Here is an 18488-nt window from a genome sequence, read left to right as displayed (position 1 = left end):
TGCAAGCAAAATCACGATCAAACTAAACAACGAAAAATGAGAGCAAATACACCGCTTCAAGTATCTCGGAGTGCTCATTGATGACCAGCTGAACCATGAGGCCGAAATCAAAAGCAGAATTGAACAAGCCAGGCAGGCATTCACCAAATGGAGAACCCTCCTCACCGACAGAAGCTTGAACATCGTGCTCAAATTACGCACATTGAAATGCTACATCTGGCCAATACTGCTCTACGGTGTAGAAACCTGGACTCTAACATCAGCCACTACAAAAAAGCTCCAGGACTTCGAAATGTGGCTCTACCGAAGAATGCTGAAAATTCCGTGGACAGCCAAGATAACCAACGCACAGGTCCTGCAGGACATGCACACGGAACGGGACCTGCTCAAAACCATCATCAGCAGGAAATGCAAATACCTAGGTCACATCGCTAGGAACCAACAAAAATATCACCTACTACCACTCATCCTGGAGGGAAAGATCGAAGGCAAGAAACGCCCAGGCAGACCGAAAATGGCATGGCTAGATAACATCAACACCTGGCTTCACATGACAACAGCACAAATTCTACACGCAGCGCTAGACAGAGAACAATATCAAAACGAAGTCGCAAACGCCATTCGGCAGCATTAAAGAAGAAGAAGGAGAAGTGTCTAAAATGCTGACAGATGCTGTCATCAGAAGAATGTTCACAATAGACCTGCTTATGTTCATCATGGGGAATACCAATCATGTGCACAATACTGGTTTTTCAGTTTCTGCCATGGATAGTAGCAGTGGCAGCAGGTTTATTGTAATATGCTTACTTTTAATTTTCAATTCTCCTAATTTCATTTTTATGAATATTGCTTTCTCAATAATGTTTTGGATATCAGCCACTACTGCTGTGGTGGAGGCGGGGGAGGAAGATTCTTTCATTCATTGCATTCTTCATCACAAACTCTCATTAAATCATACATTATTGTTCAGTATTTTGCTTTTGTGCTTAGTACAGTTGCATTAACAATAATGCAGTGATAGCTATCAGAAAACAGTGGAATTGCTAGGGTTGAAAAATGTTGATTTCACAGGAAGTAACTATTGCAAGTGGCTACTGTCAGAGAACTGTAAATTAGCCGACCGGGCTAGCCGAGTGGGTAAAGTACCTGCCCGGCAACCCAAAGGTCGCGGGTTCGATTCCCGCCTCGGGCTTGGATCAAAGTACTGCAAAAACCTTGGGAGGTGCAATATGGCCACAGAAGCCGATGCGCCAACAACTATCAAATCAAAAAAAAAAGAACTGTAAAATATATTGTGCAAAAAAGGATAGAAGGAATAGGACCAGGGTATGTCTGTCAGATGCAAAAGTTAATGATGTTAAAACAGTTAGCATTAGTAGAGGCATATGATGCAAGAAAGCAAGCTTATGCAGCATCAGCCGAAAAAAAAAAAAAAACTTTCACTTCACCCCTCTGTTCGTTCAAAATACCTGACCTGTCCAGCTGAGCCTTAAATTTATTTATTCTATCAACCTCCACAACAAGGGATGGAAGTCTGTTCCACCAACCAACCACCAGCTGGCTAAAGGCAAATTTCCGAACATCTATCCTACATCTGTCTTTCCTCAATTTGAATTTATGCCCTCTCGGGTGATTATTCTAAGCAAGAGGCAGAATCCCATCAGTATTGAGCATGCTAAAACTATTCAAGGCTTTATACACCTCTATCAGATCACCTCGCCGGTGCCTAGTCTCCAGACACTGTATTTTGCAAAACTTAAGCCTTTATTCGTAAGAGCAACCCTTTGTTCCATCCTCTAATCTTGTTACCCTTCTCTGTACTCGTTCCAGCAGCTCTACATCCTTCTTGAAATGAGGCCCCCAGACCTGTATACAGTACTCAAGGTGTGGCCTGACCATTGCCTTATACAAGGGAATAATCACCTCCTTATCCCTGCTAGAAAAATTCCTGTATATCATTGATAAGACACCATGAGCTACTCTTGCAGCCTGTCTGCACTGCTCAGAGAACTTCATATCTGCCTGCACAAATACCCCCAGGTCCTTTTCATTCTCTACCAATGTCAGTGTAGTACCACAGAGTTGATACGTTGCTCTGGAGTTGCTGTTTCCCATATGAAGTACTTTACATTTATCAATGTTAAACTTCATTTGCCACCTCTTAGCCCATCTGCTCAACTTTTCTAGATCCTGTTGCAGCACCATAGCATCAGTAGTGTCCTTAACAACCCTGCCGACCTTTGTATCGTCTGCAAACTTGGACATTAAGCTTGATATACCATCATCAATATTATTTATAAATACAGAAAACAATAATGGACCCAACACTGAACCCTGAGGGACTCCACTAATAACATTAGTCCACAATGAGCAGTGTCCATTAATTACCACTCTGTCTTCTCCTCCTCAACCACCCCTTTATCCATAGCAGCAATTTGCCTCCAATGCCACACTGCTCCAATTTGTGCAGCAGTCTTCCATGTGCAACAGTATCAAAAACCTTTCTAAGATCCAAGTATATAATATCAAAGTTATTCCCTGCATCCAGTTCTTTTGTGACTGCATCATAGTATCCAATCAAATTGGTCAGGCAAGACTTCCCCTTAACAAAACCATGCTGTGTCCAAGCTATAACTGAAGTCTTGTCTAGATGATCCTGCAGTGCTTCTTTATCCAGTGCCTCCATTAATTTTCCTGGAACAGAAGTTAAACTCACAGGTCTATAATTACTTCTATCAGCCTTTGATCCTCCTTTGTGAATTAGGGTCACATTTGCACATCTCCAGTCTATGGGTACCTCGCCTGAGTCCAAAGAAGCTCTCATAATTATGGCTAAGGGTTTGCTTACCTCCTTTGCTGCCTCCCTTATTATAACTGGATAGATCCCATCCACCCCAAGTGCCTTTCTTGTGTTTATCTTCAACAATTTCTCCTCCACTTTACTCTCAGTTATTACAATATTATCTAGCTTACTGCCAGAGTTGAATACACCTCTGGCATTCCCCTCGCTGAATAACTCATGTGTGAATGTCGATGCAAAATCATTTAGTTTGTTAGCTACCTGAGTAGGATCATTGACAGTTGAACCATTGATATCAAGTGGACCAATCTGATACATCCCCTTCCTTCTAGAGTTTACATAAGTAAAGAACTGTTTGCTGTTTTTCTTTGCATCACTTGCCAGAGATTTCTCGTAATCTGCCTTCGCCTTCCTAACCTTTGTGACTTGGTGACAGATCAACTTATATATATCATAGGCTTCTGTGTCACATGTTAATTTATATGTATCCCATGCATTTTTCTTCTCTGCCATATGTCTCATTAGTTCATCTGACTTCCATTTAGGCCTAAACCTTGAACAATATATCTTAGTTGGTATGTAAAGCCTAGCAGCTTCCAAGATAAGTTCTTTGAATGCTTCCCATTTTGAATTTGCTGTTGGTAACATCATCAGTTGGTACCACTGTGTAGAATTTAAATACTGTCTCAGCCCATCGTAGTCGCCTTTACGAAAGCAATAACCCTTCCCTTTACCCCTGATGGTAGTTACCTCTTTGAGTAAATCCCACTTCAGCACACTGTGATCACTGCCACCTAGTGGTTCCTCGAGCCCGTCACCACCAAATACGGAGGATGCGGAAAGGTCAGGGAATGACCACCGCATATCCCTGGAGCAATATGGCCTTAGTTGCTAATGCTCCTAAAAACCAAATAACAAATAGCAACCTAGTGGTTCCTCTATCTGCAGATTCTTAATGCATGAAGAATCACTACTGATAATCAAATCAAGAGTATTACTCCCTCTAGTTGCCTCCCGAACATGCTGATGTAGAAAACAGTCATCCAATAAATCCACAAAAGCCTTGCTAGTGTGTGAGTGACCAACGCACAAATTCCAGTCAATATCTGGGAAATTAAAATCCCCCATTATAAGACTCTCTGATTTACTGGCCCACTCTATTTCCCTGTACAGTTTTTTATTATACTCATCAGCGTCATTAGGCCTATAGCACACTCCTACTCTCAATTTTGATCTCCCAATGCTTATGTCACACTAAACTGACTCGACACTGCACTGTCCAGCGATGTCGACTGGCATTACTTCCTTGGATTTTATCTGTTTCTTAACTACTAGCATAACCCCTCCTCCCTTCCTATCCTTTCTGTAGACATCGTACTCCCCAAATTCCAGTTCTGCATTCCTTATATCTGTGTTACACCACGTCTCTGATATCCCAACAATATCCGCCTTTGATGCTTTGAGCAATACCTCAGATTCATCAAATTTATTTACCAAACTCCTAGCATTGGTGTACACGCAAGTATACATGCACCTGTTCTTTTTCTTAGCTACCCTAACACAACCCATGTGTTTACTTGTACTGCAATGACTCCCAGCAGTCTCTGAAATATTCTGCATCTTGTTTTCCAGGCTTCTGCTCATTCCAATAGAAGCAGTGCAAGAATCACTTTCACCTCTGCCAGTGGCTACTGTTAATCTATTTGTCCTTGTATCCCCCAATCTAGCAATTTTCCGACCACCTAAAACTGCCTCAATAGTATCAGCAAATATTCTTGCACCCTTTCTATTTAAGTGTATCCCATCCCTGTAGAAGCAGTCCCTTCTGTTAACAAGTACAGACTAGGCTGAAAAAATTCTACCCCTTGAGCCTTGCACAATCTTTCCAGGGCCGAATTGATCGACAAGGCTCTCATCATATACTTCCTCCTATCGTGTCTGGGCAGAATTGTAGACACTTTCAAATTCAACCCTAATTCACGGCTTTTTTTCAACAGTGACCTGTACTTGTTAAGTAAATCTTCTGGTCTCCTACTCTTAATATCATTAGTGCCAACGTGTACAACTATATCACCTTTTGTGCCCTTAAAAGATGATATCCACTCTACAACGTCATCAACCTTTGCCCCAACAGTTATTCTTTAAAGGGCACAAAAATGATATTGTTACCTATTTTGGTACTAATGATATTAAGAATAGGTAGTTTGTGGATTTAAACAAGTATAGGCAGGAGCCTGCTGGCAGGATTCTTGTAAGCGTCTTGTTTAAAAAAAATTGATAAAATGTAACATACTATCTTAAATGGAAATGACACTTAGTTGAAGTTTTCTTGTGACTCTTTGTTAACAAATTGGCTTACCACTACAGTGCTCTTAGCACATGCAGATGCCATGAAAGAAAGATTTAGGGCTTACAAGGGCTACTTGTTGGTGGGGGGGTAAGTTCTCATGCAACAAGCAAATATGGGCTGTGTTAGGTTATAAGAAGTAAAAATAAGGATATATAAACATAAGTATATGTATATTTGTCCCTGTTTTTATACGTTTATATATGTGTACCTGCTTTTATGCATATTTTTATATATGCGTAAAATGTGTATGTGCCTACCTAGTCAGTTCTCCAGGGTTCTCTTCACTCTACTGATGTCATCTGTGTTGTATGACTGCTTAGGAGCCAGCAGAAAATTGCATAGAAATTTGCTAGCTTGTGCCTGACCCTTCTCACAAGGAGGTGGACCATCTGTACATTGATACTTTGTGCCAGACTGTGCTCTGGAATCCAGAGCACAAGCCCTGTAAAAAAGAAATTCTAATAAATAAATAAAATAAAGAAATAAATAATAAAATATAAATAATGAATAAAGTTACTGATTATATATAAGTATAGTGCGAAAGCATCAATAATACGTAGCCAAATCTGAATGAACAGAATATTAGCAAAGCGGCATCGTTTTAAGTTATATCTCATATTGTGAATACCTTCACAACGAGTTGCCATGATATTGCACTACTTCGAATAAGTAACGCTTCACCTGAGGAGAAGACTAATGTTACTTATTCTCAGGTGGATACCACCAACCAGACGGCACCATTTCAGGGCTATTTGGCCCTTCTTCGGTGTAGTGCGAAAGCATTATTGATGCTTTCGCATTATGCTTATACATAGTCTAGACTTTTCTATAGCTTGAGGCCACCCTAAACGCTTTATAGTCTAAATACATCATACACCATCAGGCATCTCTCATATTGTGGAGTTATACTTCATAACTGTTTTGCCATCGTTGCATCATTCGAGTACCTACCCACCCACCCACCCACCGAAGAAGGGCGAAATAGCCCTGAAACGGTGCCGTCTGGGTGGTGGTGGTATCCATCTGAGAATGAGTAACATTAGTCTTCTCCTCAGGTGAAGCGTTACTTATTCGAAGTAGTGCAATATCATGGCAACTCGTTGTTGAAGGTGTATTCACAATATGAGATATAACTTAAAACGATGCCGCTTTGCTAATATTCTGTTCATTCAGATTTGGCTATGTATTATTGATGCTTTTGCACTATACTTATACATAGTCTAGACTTTTCCATAGCTTGAGGCTTACGCCCTAAACGCTTTATAGTCTAAAGTTACTGATTTAAAAAAAAAAACTTGGGAGGAAGATGGGTTGATAGATTGAGTTACAGTTGGAACTAAGTTAGGGTTGAGACAGAAGGCAACCCCTGGAAGGGATATGGAATTGAAGGTTGGCCATCAACCCTGTCATGTGCTTTATAACCTTTGCTTGCAACTTCTGCTTAGCAAGCATTGGGAGAAAATCGTACTGGTAGATTATTGAAAAGCTACCTTGGCACCAGTAGCTTGCAGTAATCTAGTAGTACGATTTCCTTCATGAAATAATCTAATTTGTAACCAGTTCTTGGACAAGGCACATGTGTTCCAAATTTTGATGCCAATGTCATGTTGATTCAGTGGTGTGACATGAGCCCTTAGCAAACAAAAATGAGACTAGAATTATGTTATAGGCAAAATGTGTGATGCGAGATGAACAGATATATAGATAAATAGATTGAGCCAGTAAATTAGAATGTCTTATAATGATTGGTTGTGGGGGGGGGGGGGATTTTAATTTTACAGATATTGAGTTGGTTGCTTGTACAATACCAGAGTATTTCTGGATTTATTGGATGACTATTTTCTACAACAGCAATTGATTATAATTATCAGCAGGGATTCTTTATGCATTAAAAATCTCCAGATAACTGAAACAGTAGGTGACAGTGATTATAGTGTATTGATGAAGGGGTTTACTTACAAAGATATTACTACTTTCGAAGTAGGGGATTTTGCTTTTATAAAGATGGCTACAATGGTTTTAGATAGTAAATTCTTTTCAGTTTTAATCATTTTCATATTTCAATATTGTTACATTTTATTAGTGTGCATCTGTTGTGTTAAAACAGACAAAATTTTTTTTTTTTTCTATTGAGTAAGATAAAAGTGCTAAAATTTCTGTGATGTCTCTATTCAACTACCTGGAACAACAAGGAGATGCTGTTTTTACTAACAAGATGATGCTTTGAAATTTGTAATACCATTTGTAGAAAGGTCAGCTAAGGGAAAAAATACTTCATTGTTTTCAAGACTATTGATATTGAGAAATGCTTAAATTCTTCTTCTTCAAGAGGAGTGTTTCCATTTACAATGGGTTTCCTCAGCCTACAAGTTATTTCTTGTTAGGAATTTTTTCTTGCCATAAAGTGCGGTTCAAGGTGTCTTGGTTGGTTAAGCCTCGGACTGTCATGCACTCCCGTACTCCATCCATCCATGTCCTCCTAGGTCTCCTTCTTCCAGGAGGTATCCATTCCAGGATAGCCTTTGGATATCTGTTTTCTTGCATCCATTTTACATGTCCATACCATGTTAGACGCTTTTCTTTGATGGTGTCAATAATAGTTTTTTTCACTTCCATTTTTTCCCTTATGCCTTCATTCCGTTTTCTGTCTCTTCTAGAAGTTCCTGCTGAGCGTCTCCAAAAATCCATTTCTGTGGAGAGCAATTTGTTTTCCGCTCGCCTCTTCAATGTCCAGGTTTCCGCTCCATACAATAGAAGACTTTGTACAATCGTTTGAAATATAAGTTTCTTTGTTTTATTTAGGATATTTTTGCTCCACAGAACAGAGTTTAACATGCCAATAGCCTTTCTGCCGTCTGTAATTCTCTTATTGATCTCTGCTTGGGATGATCCATCACTTTGTAAGATTGATCCCAAATATCTGAATTTATCGACTTGTTTGATTTTAAAACCCGCAATATTTAGAACATGGCCTGGCCCTGAAGACAACATTTCAGTCTTGCTAAAATTGATTTTTAGACCCCATTGTTTATATTCCTCAAACAGTTGACGACATGCATACTTTGCATCTTCTAAGTCTTGTGCTATCACCACCTGATCATCTGCAAAAAGTAAATTGTGAATATAGGTGTTCTTATTAATCGGCAATCCCATTTTATTACATTTTTTTGACCAGGATCTTAGGCAGAAGTCGATATAAATTTTGAAAAGTATTGGTGACATGCAACAACCTTGTAATAAGCCTTTTGAAGTGTGGAATTCAGGCGACAAAGCTGATCCCACTTTAATTCTGCATCTATTATTCCTGTAAATTGCCTTAATAATGTTAATCAGTTGTCCATCAATATTTGTCTCTTTCAGTGCTTCCCATAAGAGTTTTCTTGGAACACTGTCATATGCCTTTTCAAGGTCAATGAAAATCATAAAGATTTTTTTTCCTTTTGATTGGCATTTTTCAAGGATCTGTCGTACTGTTGAGATATGATCTATACATGACCTCCCAGCTGAAAAACCACTTTGTTCTTCTGATACCTCGATTCGGTCTTCTGAATGGTTCCTGATCCATTTTCCAAGGATCTTTAACAGTGGGTTCAGGACGCATATTCCTCTGTAATTCGAACAGCTTTTCCGATCGCCCTTCTTATAAATTGATGTAATATATCCTGTTATCATTTCTTTCGGTATTTCTTCTCCTCTCAGTATACTATTTAACAGTTTTTGTATCAGAACAGCCACTCCTCTTCCTCCATATTTCAGAAGTACCATGTAAACTCCTCCAGGTCCAGGTGATTTGCCATTCCTTCCTTCCTTCCTTCCTTTAGCAGGAGTTCTACTTCCCTAACAGAAACTTTTAAGCCCGAGTCTTCTACACCAAAATCCTCCATCGTCTTGAACTCTTCCCGGTCTTCTTTTAAAAGTCCTTCATAGTACTCCGTCCAGTCTTTCAAAGGTATTAATTGCAAACCAGCATTGTGTTTATTCTGTTTTCTCAAGTCTTTAAGGTCCTTCCACGATTCCGCTGATTGCTTGAAGCCCAATTTGCTATTAATAGTTGTGCATTTCCTTTCCCATTCTTCATTTTTCGCTTCTACTACCAACCGATTGGCTATTTTCTTTTTTTCAACATAAATGTTCCTATATGCATCATTCCTATCACCCAGCCATTTCTGATATGCAAGTTTCTTTTCCTCTACAGCAGCTCTTACTTTCTCTGTAATCCAGGTCTTTTTTGGTCCTTGGCTCTTTTTTCCTAGGATTTCATGAGCTATTTTTTTAACAGTATTTTTTAAATATTCGTAGATTTCTTCAGTATTACCTTTTATCTCTATGTTAATTGCAGCATCCAGTCTTTGGGTGAAGTTGTTTCTAATGCTGTCGTCCTGGAGTAGGTCAATGTTAAATTGATCCACTTGTAGCATTTCTCCTTCCCTGCATTGTTGGTTGTCCACACATATTTTCTTAATCCAGTTCCACCTCAGTGTTGTTTTAACAAGAAAATGGTCAGATCCACATTCAGCTCCTCTATAAACTTTGACATCTTTCAATACATATGTCCCTGAATGTTTTGAAATAATGTAATCTATAGCTGATCTAATTTGTCTTGTCTCCTGTGACCAAGTATATTTATGGATATCCTTGTGTTGAAAAAATGTGCTGTTTATTCTCAAGTCGAACTGTTCACAAAGATTGCATAGTCTATCTCCGTTGTCATTCCTCTCTTTCTCTCCAAATCTTCCAATAACTTTGCTATTTTGTTCAGTTCCTACTCTTGCATTGAAATCTCCCATTAGAAATATCTCTTTGTTCTTTTTTCTATTAGTTCTCTCAGATCCTCCCAAAATTCATCCTTCAAGGTATCGGCGGTGTCATTAGTCGGGGCATATATTCCCAAAATACATATTTCTCTCCCGTATATTTTCAGTTCCAATAAGATCATTCTTTCATTAATAAATTGCCAGTTTTTGATGTTGTGTCTCAATTTCTTTTTAACAGCAATAGAAACTCCTGCTCTTGCTCTTTCACTCTTAACAACTCCACTCCAAAAATGGTAGTATTCTCTCATTATTTCCTCTCCACATCCCGTTTTCGTTGTCTCTGATAACACGACAATATCTGACTTGAATTTTTGCAGTTCATCCGAAAGAAAGTTTCTTTTAGTTGAAAGGCCTTGAATATTCCAGCATCCCAAAATCATAGTCTTTTCCGTTTGAGTATATTTAAGAAATGCTTAAATATACCACAAAATAAATGTGTGAAATTAATTATACAGTTAAGGTAATACAAAGTGCAATACTACTGAGTACCAAAACATCTAAATAAAATAAATCATAAAAATAAGAAAAAGGCAAAGCAATACTCTCACCCATTGCGGTATGAGTGCTATATTGAGGATTTTCATAATAAATAAATGCAACGAAGAACACAGTGATGTGGACCAATGCTTATACAGGTGGTTTCTACAGAAGTGTAGTGAAGTAGTATTGATAAATGGGGTAATTTTGAAAGCATAGTCACTTAAATTTCATAAGCTGCTTGGTGGAGATGGAAGACCCATCATGTGGTATCCCAGTTCAGTGTTGTAGGCAAATCTGCATTTGGTAACAATACAGCAGCAGAAGCGTTTCCTGAATTTCTGCATAATGTGATTCAAGATGGTGAATTCACAGATGAACAGTTGTACAATGGTGAAACTGCACTGTACTATAAACTCCACAACAAGTCACTGAATATTAAAAAGGCACTGAACAAAGCAGGCATAAAAACTAACAAAGAGAGAATTACTGTGTTACTATGTGCAAACAAGGCTGGAAATTGCAAGCTAAAACCATGTGCATTGGTAGAAGTCGAAGTCCCTGATGTTTTAAGCACGTCAACCTGAAATCAATACAGTGATTTATAAAAATAGTTCTAACAATTGGATCTCTCGCTCTTTTTACCGTGTCCGTTAAGGATATTGGTGATCATGGTCTTCCTCATCTCTAGATCTTTTGCTGTTCTCAGCAGGTCTAGATTCCATACATTCATCCAGTTGGTCAGACTACTAATATAGTTTATTCTTTTTCTTCCTCTGCTTCGATTTCCATTCACCTTGCCTGTCATGATGATCTCCTCCAAACCTTCCTTCCTCATGATGTGCCCAAAAAATTTCAGCTGTTTTTCTCGTATGTTCCTCAGTAATGATCTTTGCGTTCCTTCTCTTTGTAGTACCTCTACATTCGTGATATGTTCAGTCCAGGATATTCTAAGCATCTGTCTATAAAACCAATTTCTGTTGCCTCCAAACGCTTTGCCTTTTCTCGGGAGACTGTCCAGCATTCACTGCCATACATAAGGACAGGTATAACATAACAGTTCAAAATTTTGTTTTTCGTTTTCATTGACAATTTCCTATCTTTTAGTATGTTGCCCAGTTTCTGAAATGTGGCCTTGGCCATACCAATCTGTCTTTTGATTTCATTATCTGATCGTCCATCTTGTGTAACACAACTCCCTATATAATCGTATTTCTCTATTTGTCTTATGATGTTGTTCCCTATTTTCAGTATACATTTGGGCACAATTTTCTTTTTGCTGAAAACTATGCACTGTTTTTTTTTAATGTTTATTGTTAAGCCTTTCCTTCTGCTTTGTCTAGACGTTCCTGTAGTTCTTCTCTCTCGGCAATGAGAGCGATGTCTGCATATCTGATGTTGTTTATGTCTGCCAAATGCGAATCCTCCAATTCCATTTATTCCTCTCATAATTTCTTTGCTGTAGAGGTTGAATAGGTCTGGAGAGCAAACACTGCCCTGTCTTACACCCCTCAAAATTCTTATGTTCTCACTCCTGTCTTTTCCAATTCTCAAGCTCGCTGTTTGTACCCAGTATAAATTCTTGAGTATCCTTATGTCTTTCCCATCTATGTCTAAACAATCTAGAATATTGAAGAATACTTCATGTTTCACCCTGTCGAATGCTTTCGTAAGATCAATGAAACACATAAACAGGTCTCTCTGCATTTCAATAGCCCACTCCGACATTATCCTTATCATAAAGATAGCATTTCTTGTTCCAGTATTTTGCATAAATCCAAATTGTTCTACCTCCAGCCTTATTTTATTCCTTATCCTCATCAATATTATTCTTAGAAGAATTTTAGTAATATTACTCGTTAAGCTAATGGTGCATTAGCATTAGCAGAGGCATATGATGCAAGAAAGCAAGCTTATTCAGCATCAGCCAAAAAAAAAAAAAAAAAAAAAACCACTCCCATTTCACCCCTCCGTTCATTCGAAATACCTGTCCCTTATTACTTTTCAATCAGGATACAGCTGCCCTGGCTTCCAATTTCAGTATTTCCGGACCTTTCATGGTCCCATGGCTTGTTGGTTTTTCCCTGCGTTCGTCCTGAAAGAGTTCTTCGGCGTATTCTGTCCATCTGTTCATAACTTTGCCTTTTTCCATGATTACTGTTCCGTCCTTCGCTTTTATACAGCCTAACGCTGACAGATCTTATATCCCAACACTTGGATGACAAATTAAATTTTTGCTTAATGGTGTGAAAGTGAGGTTGTACCATTGATGAGATGCCACTTGCTTTCCAAAAAATGTAAAGAAAATGCTCTGTTACTGTTGAATCACTTCCCAGCTCATCCTTCAGCTGATGTCCAAAAAATCTAAAGATGGCAAGATCAGATTTGCGTTTCTGCCAAGGAACACAACTACACTATTCAGCAGATATATTTGGGCATTATTTCATCAGCCTTCGAAGCCTTATATTGTGGTAAGCTACTTGCTGGTATTGTGAACTCAGAAATTCAAGTTCTAGAATTTCTGAAGCCATTAACAATGAAAGACATTGTGTTGTGTACAATATTGGATTAGTGTGGGAGAAAGTAAGCTCAACAATAATTGATAACTGCTGGGAAAAATATATATTAGGAAAGACAAGATCACTAGTAATAACATTGAATTAGTAGCATTTTCAGGACAAGAAGCAAAGTTTGCTTGTAATTTATTTGGTGGCAGTCTTGCAGCAAATGACCTAGCTGCTTGGATTGAGGTGGATGCAAAAGCTCCAGTTGTTCCTTACCTGAGCAAGGAAGAAATCACAATCTCTGTGAAAAGTGGGAGGACAATTGACAAACAGGACAAGAAGCAAAGGTTGCTTGTAATGTATTTGGTGGCAGTCTTGCAGCAAATGACCTAGCTACTTGGATTGAGGTGGATGCAAAAGCTCCAGTTGTTCCTTACCTGAGCAAGGAAGAAATTACAATCTCTGTGAAAAGTGGGAGGACAATTGACAAACAGAAGGACAATGATATAGGAATGACTCAGAAGATAATGTGGATGACCTGTGTAAAGAAAAACCACCAGAAATTAACAAAGTACTTGAAAACAATGATGTGATGGCATGGTTAGAATGTCAGAGTGTGATAGTGAACATCTTCATTTATTGCATCTGACCACTATCAAGAATTATGTACTGAAACAACGCTGTCATCAGTTCTTGCAAACTAAATTACATGACTATTTTCAGAATGGATGTGTAAAATGAAAGTCTAAAATGGCATTGCGCATTAATAGAATGTAAAGGGAATGATATAATCTTTAATACTGTCTTTTAGTATGTATACTCATAAAACATTAGTAAAAAAAAGGATTTATTTACTAAGTAAAGTGTATTTATATTAAAAAAAAACTGGGGAAAATGGTAAAAAAAATTTCATCTGTAAAGCACTTTGCTTATAATGCAGGTATTAAAGATACCTGTAACTTGTGTTATATCAAAGTTGCACTATATTACTGTCAATGAAAATGTTCTTGTGTACCTTTAATTTTATTAGTATTCCTTGCAGCATTTAACTTGTTTCTCTTTAAAAAAAAAAAAAAAAAAAAAGCCAATGGTAGAAATTGTCAAGAGTTCAATTCAAGCAGGTTTTAAATGCCTTACAGTTCTCAAATTAAAAATACTTTCAGAATTTCTGCATCAACCAACGTTCTTAAGTGCTAAGTCAATATCTGTATCTTCCATGTATTGAACAACTGATCAGATCCACTTAAAATATGCAAACTCTTCTTTATGCTAGAACTGACAGTTATCAGTTTGGTAAACAAATTGAATAAACACAAAAAGCATTTGAATGTGAGAAATGTAAATAAGCAGCAAACAAAGTAGAAATGTACACAAAAGTGGAACAGTGTTAAACTTACATCAAGAAACCATTGGATTATTTATGTACTATTATTAGAGTAGAATACCTAGGATTAAAAAGATAAATACTTTTACAAAGTAATCAGAAAATTAATTTTATCAAATAGATATTACTCATTACATCAGCTAATTATTATAGCAGTAGCCAAGACATGCACCTTAAAATGGCATGGCAATATAAACAGCATATATGAAGCAAATGTAAGAATCTATGGGAGAAATTAAAGACAAAAGCTAGCTTTTTAGTTCTCTGTGCATAAAGTTCTTTGAAGAAAGCTCAGTTTGTGAGGAAAGATTCTGGAATGCACTTCACAATTGCATAAAATATTCTTCATTTCCCTGATTTAATTCCCCTGGTCAGAGATTTTTTTTTCATCACACAGGCATCTCCTGTGGCATTACATTCAACTACAGTTGTGTTTGCATGTGCAACACCAAGTGCAAGGAAGACCTTGATCATTATTAACACAACATTACCCCACATCATACAGCAAACATGACTGGTTTGTGTTGAGAATGACTAAAAAGTTGGAGTTGCTGGCTCAGAGCCTGGACCTCAACTCCCCAGTTGAATGCCTTTTGGAATGAATTTCAGTAATATTATGTTACAGTCAAAATGGTCTATCAGATTCTGACTGACACCTACTGGATATTGGTGGAAAGTATGCCCAGGAATGTATTGAGGTCATCATACAGGTCTTTGACCTTATGATAGCCTTAATACTCTCCTGCCTAATATATGGTCCTACCATGTGTTAGGTTTGTATGGTGACTGTTGCGATACATTCAGAATCTGATGATAAAATTGTATTGAGTATTTCTGGTGCCGAAGATGTTGGCGGGTCCTTGTGCATTGGATCTTGTAGCAGATGGTAGATTTAGATACAAAATGTCCTTTTTAATCTTTAAACAGGAATCTTGAACTTTAGATTAAATATAGTAGTCGTCTTTGCATTTCTCATTTCACTCCAAACTATGGGCAAAGCAAAATCTTTACTCCATTTCCCAAAATAGATTCTAGCTATAACCAAAATAAATCATGGAATCCGTGATTTATTTTGGCTATAGTTAGCATCCCAAAATATGCCTTTTTAACAAATTCTGTAATGTTTTGTTTTTCATCTTTTACAACAAAGCTATCATAAATGGGGTAAGTGTGTTCGGCTTTTCTTTTACACGACTTTTCGTTTCCTTACTGTACTACAAACAAAAATAAATAGTATCACTTTGATTGTTTTGTTCAAACTAAAGTAGCACAGAAATGAATGCTTAGTAATTCTCTGTCCACTTATACATCTTGCACTGTACATTTGCAACACTCCTGTATGGTTCTCCATTTGCAGTCATACTAGAAAAATCAGTAACCAATGGTTATCAACCTTGTAATATTAAAAATGCTAGTCATTTTTGCATATTTTATTCAAAAACATAAGAGTAAGATGTTTAAAAAAAAATCTGTGTGACGAAAGAAAAATTTTCTGTTTTTGAACAGCATATGCAAATTCTTTGAGCTGCATACAATAAGCACTGTAGACCTTTATTAATGAAACTCGTTTCTGTCATAGTAAATACATAATTTAGGGGCAACTAGGATGTTACTAATAAGTCTTATTTGATCATAGAATAAATTTTTGTAACTTCCAAGAACCAATCACATAACTTTGTGGTTTTTGTGATTGGTTCATTATATTTATTTATTAACTATAACTTGAGCTTCATGTTTTTTTGGCAATATGCAATGGTTATTATATCCTATTTGTAAAATTTGAAAGTTTGCGCTGTTATTTTGCAGTCAGTATGGATAATTTGATTTAATTACATATTAGCTTGAAATTATGATCTTACAGCCTATGTATATAATTATTTTACCAATTTGCATTTTGAGTTATATAACCAGTTCTCATATTAATTCTCAACAGGAACAGCGAGGTGAGATCAGCAGTGAAGATGAGGAAAAATCCAGCAGTTCATCATCTGAAGAGGAGGAGGAGGAGGAAGATGAAGATGATGATGCAGAAAAAGATCCAGAGGTATGCATAGTACTTTGATTCTCTGCTGTATAACATTAGAAAGTTGATTTATCCAGCCTATTTTCCATAAATATTGGAATGTGAAGTGTATTGTACCTGAACAGTTAACTGAAACTTGTAAGATGTTACTATGGTGACCTTAATATGATGAACTTGTAGCATCTTTCAGCATCTCTTATATTGCGTAAATAAACTACAACTGAATCATCATCTCTGAATACCTACCCAACTACCGATGAGAAGCCAGAGAGCTTTGGAATGGTGCAGTCTGGGTGGTGGTACTCACTGAGAGAGTAACAGTAGCCTACTCCAGTGGGGAAGTGTTACTTATTCAAAGTATAAGAGGAAGGCAAGTGAAGGATTTCAGTATGAGATGTTATAAGATGTCTGATGTATAAACTTCAGTTTTTAAAATTTAGCTATGTATTAATGATGCAATTTCACTAACCATTTTCATAGTTTGAGGCTTTCTTTCCTAAAATTTTAAGTTTATTTTTATTTTAATGAAAAGGAAGAGATCTGCTTGAGTGGGCTTTGGGCAAGCCACTTGTTAAGTTTTTGGGTATTATCTGAGCCCCTTGTTTAAAAAATTAGTTCAGAAAAATGTAACAGACTGTTTTAATTGGGGATGACCCTTAGTACAGGTGCAATCCAAAACCTGGCAACCTCAGGACCTGGAGCGCCTCCGTAGCCAGGTGGGAAGGAGTAGCAGTGCGTAGCACACGCTTCTTGATTAGACCGGGGTTCAAGCCCATCACCACCAAATACGGAAAGGTCAGGGAATGACCACCGCATATCGCGGAGCAATATGGCCTTAGTTGCTAATGCTCCTAAAAACCAAATAACAACAACAACATCAGGACCTGGAGACAGTTTTTGGTTAATTTAAGAAATGAGAAGCTTGTAATTTGGAAACTCAGGCAAAATAAAGTTGCTGAAGTAATTTCTTACAAAATACTAAAGTAACATTCCAAAAAGAAAACAATTGCCCAAAAATAAGTACTTAAAAGACAGGTACTTACAAGTCCTCCAGAAAACAAAGCACATTATGGTATGCTTTATTCAGAAATGGAATTATTGGTCATGACCTTCCAGCAAGTATTTTCCATTGCTGACTTAGTGTAAATGAAAGTGGTGATAGTGCAGTTCTGCCAACATTGTGCTTGTGCTGTCAAGGTTGTGTTTGATCTGATCCAGTAACGCGTTATAAGCTCAGGTTGTTATTATAGTTGAGGCTATATGGCTTCTGAAATAAATTTGATAATACGGGACTACCTTAAGTTTGATGGTTGCTACAAAGTGGAATGTCTCATTTGTACAGAGTGCATAGTGGAGAAATGCTGCTGAGTTTTTGGAGGGCATGAATCATTACCTAGTGATTGTGGTAGCAGTACCCAAAAATTAACAAGAATAGTAGCAGGTCACCTAACTGGTAACCAAATTTCTTTTAAACTTTTGGAAGATATTTTGTGCTTTTTGTATTTTGCTTGGAGAATATTAATATCCATATTTTTTTAAACAGATTAAATTTCTTATTTTTACACAACTCTTTTATTAATAAATAAAATTATTATACCTTTTATTTTCAAAGAAAAAATATAAATTCTGATAAATTTAAAAACAAAACCATTTTAGTTATAAAATTTAAGCATGAATTTATTATACAAATACTTTTAATTAAAAATTTGTCTATGTATGTATATATTAGTCTTTTCTCTTTTTTTTTTTTGTCCAAATTTATTTCAAATTTCGGCTCTTATGAAAACAGTAATAAATCTTTCAAAAACAAGTAGGATAACATTGTAGATGTCTTGACCTAATGGAAGAGTAAAAACAGTAACTTGAAACTATAAACAAATGTAATATGAAACTGTAGCCAATCACCTGTCAGGTGAGCTACTGGTGTATGTATTAATTTGATTTTTATCTTTTATATTAATTATTGATTGTGTACTGGGCATCATGTGGAGGATGTGCATTTTGCTGCCTCTAATGATAGCTTTATATTTATTTATTTATTTTCTTATTTCATCTCATTTCATTCTAACTTTTAAAGCCATTATTCAAATATATATATATATATATATATATATATAATTATACATATATTTGAAT

The 18488-nt window shown here is 36.9% G+C and overlaps 1 protein-coding gene across 1 annotated transcript in view; it reads left to right on the top strand.

Annotated features, from left to right (window-relative positions):
• The window catches only part of LOC150076687 (28 kDa heat- and acid-stable phosphoprotein-like), a 95748-nt gene that overhangs the window by 58122 nt on the left and 19138 nt on the right, over positions 1-18488 (top strand). Inside the window, exon 3 of the mRNA XM_090385638.1 lies at positions 16263-16373. Coding sequence (XP_090241764.1) covers positions 16263-16373 — 111 coding nt within the window. The remainder of the gene's footprint in view (positions 1-16262; positions 16374-18488) is intronic.

This window comes from Mastigoproctus giganteus, chromosome 12, assembly GCF_048544385.1.
Source record: "Mastigoproctus giganteus isolate SK-2022 chromosome 12, ASM4854438v1, whole genome shotgun sequence".
Taxonomy (NCBI): Eukaryota; Metazoa; Arthropoda; class Arachnida; order Uropygi; family Thelyphonidae; genus Mastigoproctus; species Mastigoproctus giganteus.
Note: the sequence above shows the minus strand (reverse complement) of the source record. Positions and strands in the feature narration are given on the sequence as shown.